We start from the raw sequence: 9,571 nt of genomic DNA, 5'->3' as shown, positions 1-9,571 counted from the left end.
GCTGGAGATTGGCTGTGAGGAAGAAGTTGTTGGGCAGGAGGGTGGTGAGAGCCTGGCCCAGGCTGCCCAGGGAGGTGGTGGAAGCCTCCTGCCGATGCCTGGAGGTGTTTGCAGCCAGGCTGGAGGTGGCTGTGAGCAAGCTGCTGTGGGGTGAGGTGTCCCTGCCCATGGCAGGGGCTTGGAGCTGGCTGAGCCTTGGGGTCCCTGCCAGCCCTGGGGTTCTCTGAACCTCACCTCTGCCCCTGCAATACCTGGGGAGGGATGCTGAGAACCTGCCCTGGCCCTGGGTACTGCCAGGTGGAAGCTCAAGCTGGGCTCTAGGGGTCTGTGGGGCAGCCCTGTGCTGGTTTCACTGGCAGGTGAATGCCACCCAGCTGGCAGCAGGGCTAAGCTTGCTCCCTGGGGTGGCTGCACAGCCTGCCAAGGACGCTGGGAGCCTCTTCTTGGCCATGCTCTGCCCAGGGGTCAAGCAGACAGGTGCTGGGTGGGGGGGAATGGGGGTAAAGGATAAGACCAGCCCAGGCCTGGGTCCTGGCTGTGCCCAGGCTGGTGCTGTGCCCAGGCTGGTGCTGTGCTCACCGGGACTGCAGGTGCTCCAGCTGCACCTGGAAGCTCTCACTCTGCTCCGTCTGCTCGTCCAGGGACCGCTGCAGCTTCCGGCTCTGGTTGTGAGCCTCATCCAGCTGTGGCAAGGCAGGGGGGATGGGGTGGGATGGGAGGGGAGGGGAGGGGATGGGGTGGTGTGGGGTGTTAGGGTGGTGGGATGGGAGGGGATGGTTGGGGATGGGTGAGAGGATGGGGTGGGAGGGGAGGGGATGGGTGGGGATGGGTTAGGGGATAGGATGGGAGAGGATGGGATGGGAGGGGATGGGTGGGGATGGGTGAGAGGATGAGGTGGGAGGGGATGGGATGGGATGGGAGGGGATGGGAGGGGAGGGGATGGGAGGGATGGGTTAGGGAATGGGAGGTGATGGAGTGGGGTGGGAGGGGATGGAATGGGAAATGGGGGAGGATGGTGTGGGGTGGGAGGGGATGGGATGCGGTGGGAAGGGATGGGGTGGGACAAGGTGGAGTGGGAAGGGATGGGATGGGTGGGGAGGGGATGGGGTAGGGTGGGGTGTTAGGGGATGGGGTGGAAGGGGTGGGAAGGGAGTGAATGGGGGGGGAGGGGTGGGGTGGGGATGGGTTAGGGGATAGGATGGGAGGGGATGGGGTGGGAGGGGATGGGAGGGGATGGGGTGGGAGGGGATGGGAGGGGATGGAGTGGGGTGGGATGGGATGGAATGGAATGGGAATGGGGAGGATGGTGTGGGGTGGGAGGGGATGGGATGCGGTGGGAAGGGATGGGGTGGGACGAGGTGGAGTGGGAAGGGATGGGATGGGCGGGGAGGGGATGGGGTAGGGTGGGTGTTAGGGGATGGGGTGGAAGGGGTGGGAGGGGAGCGAATGGGGTGGGAGGGGAGGGGTGGGGATGGGTTAGGGGATAGGATGGGAGGGGATGGGGTGGGAGGGGATGGGAGGGGATGGAGTGGGGTAGGATGGGATGGAATGGGAATGGGGAGGATGGGGTGGGGTGGGAGGGGATGGGGTGGGGGTGGGACAGGACAGGACAGAATGGGATGGGGGCAGGGCCGTTGGCAGCTGCAAAGGGAGCAGAGCTTCCCACCCCTGTCCCCTCCAGCAGCAAGGAGCTTGCCACCTCGTCCTCGGCTTGGGCCAGCTCCTTCTTCAGCTCCTCCACCCTCAGGCGCAGCTTCTTCACCTCGCCCTCGTGCTGCTCCACGCGGCGGTTGGCGTGGGCCAGCTCTGCCATCTTCTCCTGGTACTGCTTCTTCAGCTTGGTGTGGACATGCTTCAGGTCAGCCAGCTCCTGCAGAAGGCACGGGTGGGTGGGGAGGGGGGCTGAGCACATGACAGCCCCCCCTCCCCACTGCTGGGTGCCCCCTTCCCAAGGACATCTCCCACCAGCTCTTCTCTACTGCACCCTGGGATAGGCCAAGGGGCAAGGGATGGAACCTGCAGCCCAGGAGCTTCCACCTCAGCAGGAGGAAGAACTTCTTGGCTGGGAGGCTGCCAGAGGCCTGGAGCAGGCTGCCCAGAGAGGTTGTGGAGTCTCCTGCTCTGGAGCCTTCCCAGCCCTGGCTGGATGTGTTCCTGTGCCCCTGGGCTGGGCTCTGTGCTCCTGCTTTGGCAGGGGGCTGGCACTGGGAGCTCTCCAGAGGCCCCTTCCAACCCCTCACATCCTATGATCCTATGATCTGATGGAGCAAGGATGAGGTCACCACCACCCCTGGACTCAAGTCTGGACTTGAGAAGGTCCTGGGGAACGCTGAGCCTCTGCTGAAGTGGCAAGAGTCAAACGGGGGGGGGAATGGGACCCCAGGGTCAACCAAGGGGGGATGGGACCCCAGGGCTGAGCAGGGGGATATGCAACCCCAGGGCTGAGCAGGGGGATATAGAACCCCAGGGCTGAGCAGGGGGGGGATATAGGACCCCAGGGCTGAGCAGGGGGGATATCGGACCCCAGGGCTGAGCAGGGGGATATAGGACCCCAGGGCTGAGCAGGGGGATATAGAACCCCAGGGCTGAGCAGGGGGAGATATAGGACCCCAGGGCTGAGCAGGGGGGATATGGAACCCCAGGGCTGAGCAGGGGGATATAGGACCCCAGGGCTGAGCAGGGGGGATATGGGACCCCAGGGCTGAGCAGGGGGGATATGGGACCCCAGGGCTGAGCAGGGGGATATAGGACCCCAGGGCTGAGCAGGGGGAGATATAGGACCCCAGGGCTGAGCAGGGGGGATATGGAACCCCAGGGCTGAGCAGGGGGATATAGGACCCCAGGGCTGAGCAGGGGGGATATGGGACCCCAGGGCTGAGCAGGGGGGATATGGGACCCCAGGGCTGAGCAGGGGGATATAGGACCCCAGGGGTCGAGCAGGGGGGATATAGGACCCCAGGGCTGAGCAGGGGGATATAGGACCCCAGGGCTGAGCAGGGGGATATAGAACCCCAGGGCTGAGCAGGGGGGGATATAGGACCCCAGGGCTGAGCAGGGGGATATAGGACCCCAGGGGCTGAGCAGGGGGATATAGAACCCCAGGGCTGAGCAGGGGGGGATATAGGACCCCAGGGCTGAGCAGGGGGGCTGGCAGCAGCCTGGCAGGGGCACCTTGTTCTTCTCGAAGAGCTCAGCCTGGATGGTCTTGAGGTCGGTGTCGAGGGCGCTGGCAGCCTGGCGCCGCTTGCGGGCCAGCAGCTCCTCCAGGTCCTCGATCTGCGCCCGCAGCTTCTTGTTCTCCCGCTCCAGGTTCAGCTTCTCCGTCTCCAGCCGCTCCCGACGGCCCCACTCGGCCGCGTTCTCCGCTTGCAGCCTCTCCATCTGGCACGGGGGGGGCGCGCCGGGGGGCTCAGCGGCGGGGGACGCCCACCCGCCCCCACCCCACCCCACCCCCCGTGGGTGCCGCCGGGGCCAGGCCGCCTCACCTCGGCGCGCAGCTCCGCCAGCTTCTTGTCCATGCTGGAGCGAGCGCCCAGCTCGTCCTCCAGGTCCTCGGAGATGCGTCCCAGCTCGTCCTGGTGGAGCTCCTTCAGGATGTTGAGCTGCAAGGAGGGGGCGGGGGGGGGGAACACATAGCACCCAGGCTGGGCTTGGGCTGGGAGCTTTAGGCTCTACCTGGAAAGCTTCCCACAGGTCTCGAACAGAAAGTGGCAGAGTGGAAATAAATGACTGTGGGGAGTGAGAAAGGGCAAGAGAGGTCCAGCCCTGAACAGCCCTGCTGCAGAGAGAGCTGCCAGAGGAGCTCCTCTGGTGACTCATGGTGGGCAGTGTGCTTGGCTTGGGGGTCACAGGAGAGCAAGGGGCACAGTGGGTGCTGCAGGAACAGAGAACCCCAGGGCTGGCAGGGTTGGAAGGGAGCTCAGGGCTCAGCCAGCTCCAAGCCCCTGCCATGGGCAGGGACACCTCACACCACAGCAGGTTGCTCACAGCCACCTCCAGCCTGGCTGCAAACACCTCCAGGCATCAGCAGGAGGCTTCCACCACCTCCCTGGGCAGCCTGGGCCAGGCTCTCACCACCCTCCTGCCCAACAACTTCTTCCTCACAGCCAATCTCCAGCTCCCTGCTTCTCCTTTTGCTCCAGCCCCCCCAGTCCTGTCCCTCCCTCACCCCCTCCAAAGTCCCTCCCCAGCTTTCCTGCAGCCCCCTGCAGCTCCTGCAAGGCCACCAGAAGGTCTCCCTGGAGCCTTCTCCTCTGCAGCCTGCACAAGCCCAACTCTCTCAGGCTGTGCTCAGAGCAGAGCAGCTCCAGCCCTCTGCTCAGCCTCCTGGCCCTGCTCTGGACACCTTCCAGCCCCTCCAGAGCCTTCCTGGCACAGAGGCTGCAGAGCTGGGAACAGAGCTGCAGCTGTGGGCTCAGCAGAGCAGGGCAGGGGGGGAGTTTTGCTTGGGACCACAGCTTCATTTGCTTCCAGCTGGGCTGGGCTGACAAATTTAATGCTGGGGGGGGAGGGGGGGAGGAATTTTCAAGCAACCCCAGGCAGCAAGCCCCCAGCCTGCACCACTTGAGCTCTGCCTGCACCCATGGCTCAGCGCTACAGCCCTGCCTGCAGCTGGGGAGGGGGCTGTGGGTCAACGAGTCCGACCACCCAGGCCAAGCCACCCCCTTCCCCGGGGCACTCCTGGTCCCCAGGCACCTTGCTCACCTGCTTCATCACCTCCTGCTTGTTCTTGTTGAGCTCCTCATACTTGATCTTCCACTGGCTGAGCTCGCCCTCCAGCTTCTCGATGCTCTTGCTGAGCGCCAGCTTGTCCCTGGGGAGGAGACAACAACGATGACAGCAGCTGGCAGGACCCCAGGGGATGTCCCTCCCTGGAGGTGACCTGGCTGGGCTCAGCCCCAGGGGATGTCACTCCCTGGAGGTGACCTGGCTGGACTCAGCCCCAGGGGATGTCCCTCCCTGGAGGTGACCTGGCTGGACTCAGCCCCAGGGGATGTCCCTCCCTAGTGGGGACCTGTCTGGACTCAGCTCCAGGGGATGTTCCTCCCTGGTGGTGACCTGGCTGGGCTCAGCCCCGGGGGATGTCCCTCCCTGGTGGCGACCTGTCTGGGCTCAGCCCCAAGGGATGTCCCTCCCTGGTGGTGACCTGGCTGGACTCAGCTCCAGGGGATGTCCCTCCCTGGAGGTGACCTGGCTGGACTCAGCCCCAGGGGATGTCTCTCCCTGGTGGTGACCTGGCTGGGCTCAGCTCCGGGGGATGTCCCTCCCTGGTGGGGACCTGTCTGGACTCAGCTGGCACCCAGCAAGGCTGCTGCTGCCCCCCTGCCCGAGGCACTCACTCCCTCTCCTTGAGCAGCACTTTCTGCGACTCATCCAGCCTCAGCTTCAGGGCAGTGACTTTGGTGGCCTCCTCCTCCACGACGCTGAGGTCCTCCCAGAGCAGGCGGCTGCGCTCCTGCCGGGCGAAGGAGGCCCTGGGGCCCCGCTGCTCCCAGCCCTCCTCCTGCTTGCTCACCAAGAGGTTTTCCATCAGCTCCAGCTCCTGCCATGCCGTGGGTGGCCAGGCACAGGGGACAAAGGGTGAGGGGGCAGCCCTGGCTTCCCACCCCCTGCCAGCACCCAGCTGTCACTCCATCACCCAGAGCAGAGAACCCCAGAGCTGGCAGGGCTGGAAGGGAGCTCAGGGCTCAGCCAGCTCCAAGCCCCTGCCATGGGCAGGGACACCTCACCCCACAGCAGCTTGCTCACAGCCACCTCCAGCCTGGCTGCAAACACCTCCAGGCATCAGCAGGAGGCTTCCACCACCTCCCTGGGCAGCCTGGGCCAGGCTCTCACCACCCCCATAGTGAAAAACTTCTTCCTCACAGCCAATCTCAATCTCCCCTCTCCTGGTTTTGGTTCCATGCCCCACACTCCTCTAATCATCTGACACCCTCAAGAGTCCCTCCCCAGCTTTCTTGTAGGCCTCCTTAAGCATCCCTCCAGCCACCCCTCTCTGGTCCCCAGGGAACTGCTGGGGGTGACCAGAAAGGGACCCATCCTCCATGGGGGGCTCCCACACACCAGCAGGCTCTGCTGCCAGCTCTCTGCCTCGCTGGGAATTTGGCATGAGCACCATCCCCACTTCTGGCACAACCTCACCAGCACTGCCACGGGGGCAATGTTCTGCCAAGCTCCACGAGCTGCAGAGGTTTTCTGGGGAGGGGACATCCCCAGGGACCAAGCAGGAAGCCCTCAGGGGGCGCTCAGATCAAGCTGAGATGTGCTGCTCAGCAGCCATGCCATCGTGGAATGAACTGGCACAGATGAGTTCAGTGCCATGACAGCAGCAGAAATGGCTGGAGCAGCTGGGAGCATTCCTGCAGTGGCTCTGTGGTCCCTTCCTTCCTTCTCTTCCTCCTGCCTTCAGCACAGAGATCTCCTGGAAACTCACTTGGGCGCCCTGGCATTCCAGCTCTCACTGGGAGATGCCACTGGCACAGCCCAAGCCACTGTCCCCTGTATCAGCACCCCAAGTTTTGCTGAGTGCCCAAGAAAGCAATCAGAGCCACTGCTGCACAGGGCTGTGGAGGTCCTGGACCCCCCATGGTACTGCTCTGAGAGGGGCCTGACCCCCACAACACTGTTCCACCTCACCTTGACTTTTGGGGGCGTCTCAGCCCCCACATCCCGCACAGGCTCATGCTCAGGGTCAGCCTCTCCCTCTGCCTCGTCGGCGTCGGGCGGGCAGCCGGTGCCAGGCTGGCCGTGAACCCGCGGCGGGCGGGCAGCCGGGGACCGCTCGTCCGGCCGGTCCCGGTCGCGGTCGCGGTCGCGGCGGAGGCTGGCCAGCTCCTTGGTGAGCGCCTCCAGGCGGTGCCGCAGCTGCCGCACCTCCTCCCGGGCGCGGTTGCGCTCGGCCCGCACCTTGCTCCACTTCTCACGCCAGTTGGCAGTGCAGTCCGACCACCACCGCATCGTCTTCTCCATCTGCGCCGCCCGCGCCCGCGCCTCCTCCAGCTCCCGCAGCCGCAGCTCCTCACGCCCTTCCCAGTCCCCCTCCAGCAGCGCCGGCGGCGGCCCCGGCGAGGGGCGTCCCGCTAGGAGGGGACGGGGAAGACTCGGGGGCCAGCAGGGCCAGCAGCGAGCCCCCCGGCAGCGGCGGGGAGCCGGCCAGGCGTGAGGCGCCGCTTTGGCTCATGCTGGGTCTGCCCTAGGACGTGGCCATCACCGCTGGGGCAGTGCCTCTGCCCGGGCACCTGCGAGAGACAAGGGAGGGTCAGGGGGGTTCTGGGGGGCTGCAGGAGGTGGCTGGAGGGAAGCGGGGGTGCAGCGCCTGGGTTTGGAGGGTGGCACAGTGAGTGATGGGGTCGCTGGCATGGACTCTGCTCAGGTGTCTGGCGATGGCCACAGCCAGGTCCCTGTCGTGACCCTGGAGAGGAGCAAGTGATGGCCACAGCCAGGTCCCTATCGTGACCCTAGAGAGGAGCAAGTGATGGCCACAGCCAGGTCCCTATCGTGACCCTAGAGAGGAGCAAGTGATGGCCACAGCCAGGTCCCTATCGTGACCCTAGAGAGGAGCAAGTGATGGCCACAGCCAGGTCCCTATCGTGACCCTAGAGAGGAGCAAGTGATGGCCACAGCCAGGTCCCTATCGTGACCCCAGTGAGGTCCTCATCAAGGACCCCTAAGCAGAGTCCCCACCGGTGAGGTGTCTGGTGCTGGTTCCAGCAGCACCCCGGAGGAGGTCCTGTGTGAGGCCACTGGCACCTTGCTCCCCCGTGCAGCCAGCACCAGCATGGCCAAGGCCACCTCAGCCGAGGCACTGGAGGCAACATCTGCATGCCATCGGCGTGATGTCATCCCATGAGCTCATCTGCATGACATTATCTCCGGGCCTCCAGGACCATCCTAGCTGCTGTGGCAGGGGGGACCTGGCTGCACCCCAACAGCTCCAGCCAGGCTTGAAGCCCGGACCCGGTGCCAGAGAGGCAAGCGCAGCTCCAGCCGCCCTGGCCCGGCCCGGGTAGGAAGGATGCAGCCGAGGCGGCCGGGCAAGGCGGCTCTCCGCTGATGCCACAACAAAGGGCTGGTGCTGATGGCCTGCGTCCTGGCACGGACCTCCCACCCCGGCCGGGCCGGGCGGGCAAACCGCCCCAGGAAACCTTAATGGGAGGCTGCTGGAAGCCCCTAATGGGATAAGTACAGAGGCCGGCCGCGGCCAGCCCGCAGCCTCCCGGCGGCTTTCCGGCACGCTGCAGCCTGAACCTGCTGCCAAACTCGGCCGTGCCGTGCGAGCCGGGGCCGGGGCCGGGGCCGGTGGCAGCCGTGGGCTCTGCCCTGGGGAAGAACCGGGTTTCTCTGATGGGATTTGCTGAAATGGTTAACCCCGGGGAGAGGGGGTGGGGAGCGAGCCTCGGCCAGCGCGCTCCTGATGCCCCGGAGAGGAAAGCCAGGACCCAGCTGGGCACGGCACCGGCTGCCCGCCCACTGCGGTATGATGCCCACGGGTGCACGGGCATCCGTGCCACACCCACGGGAGCACCCGTAGTGGCCCAACAGCCATGGAAGTCCCCACAGAGCACTGGCACCTCGGTGTAGTGCCCACGGGAGTCTGCCCACGGGAGTCTGCCCACGGAGCACCGGCAGCGGTGCAGCACCCACGGGAGCACAGACTTAGCACGGGCACCCATGCAGCACACACAGGAGTCCCCGTGGAGCACCGGCACCCACGGGAGTCTCCATGGAGCACGGGAATCCACGCAGCGCCCACGAGAGCACCCGCACCCGTGCAAGGCCCACGGCAGTCCCCATGGAGCACCAGCACCGGGGAAGCCCCCACGGGAGCACAGACGGAGCATCGGCACCCATGCAGTACCCACAGGAGTGCCCGTGGACCACCGGCGCCACGCGGCACCCACGGGAGTCCCCATGGAGCACGGGAATCCACGCAGCGCCCACGAGAGCACCCGCACCCGTGCAACGCCCACGGCAGTCCCCACGGAGCACCGGCACCGGCGAAGCCCCCACGGGAGCTCCCACGGGGCGCTGGTACTCGCGCAACAACGACGGCGGCGCCCCGCAGCCGCCGGACCCCGCACCGCGGCCCCCGACCCAGGCAGGCGGCGTGGCGCGCGCCCCCCGCCCCGTCCCGCGCTCCCGGTGGGGGCGGGACCTCTCTGCCTCAGAGCCTCCCCATTGGCCAGGGGCGCTGGCAGTCAGCTGCGGGCGGTGACGCGCCCCGGCCCGCGGGACCCGCCGCATTCCTCCGCGCCCGCCCCGCCCCGTCCCGTCCCGCACGGCCCGGTATGGCCGGTACCGCACGGCACGGCTCGGCTGGGCTCGGCCCGGCCCGGCCCAGCATCGCCCCGCTCGGCTCGGTACCGCCCGTCCCGCCACGTCCCGGCGCGGCCGCCCCCGCTCCCCGGGCGAAGTTTCCCGCAACTTTTGCCGCGGCTCTGCCGCCGCCGGTACCGCCCCACGCGCCGGCCCGGCCCGGCCCGACCCACTGCCCCCTCCTCCCCTCGCCTCCCTCACCGGTGCCGGTGCGGCGGCGGAGCGGGCAGCCCGGGGCGCTGCCGGCCGAGTCTCC

The 9,571-nt window shown here is 66.8% G+C and overlaps 1 protein-coding gene across 1 annotated transcript; it reads right to left on the bottom strand.

Moving 5' to 3' along the window:
- Positions 1-557: 557 nt before the first annotated feature.
- Positions 558-9,571, bottom strand: CCDC102A (coiled-coil domain containing 102A). The gene is given in 9 exon segments (XM_068168392.1): positions 558-683; positions 1,700-1,870; positions 3,172-3,381; positions 3,486-3,602; positions 4,705-4,813; positions 5,340-5,542; positions 6,637-7,071; positions 7,073-7,238; positions 9,517-9,571. Coding segments are annotated over 8 exon segments (1,461 nt in total). The 5' UTR covers positions 7,181-7,238; positions 9,517-9,571; the 3' UTR covers positions 558-575.

This window comes from Melanerpes formicivorus, unplaced genomic scaffold (genome assembly GCF_026170545.1).
Source record: "Melanerpes formicivorus ecotype bairdi unplaced genomic scaffold, bMelFor1.0.p_v2 SCAF_137, whole genome shotgun sequence".
Classification (NCBI taxonomy): domain Eukaryota; kingdom Metazoa; phylum Chordata; class Aves; order Piciformes; family Picidae; genus Melanerpes; species Melanerpes formicivorus.
This window is presented reverse-complemented; position numbering and strand designations above follow the sequence as displayed.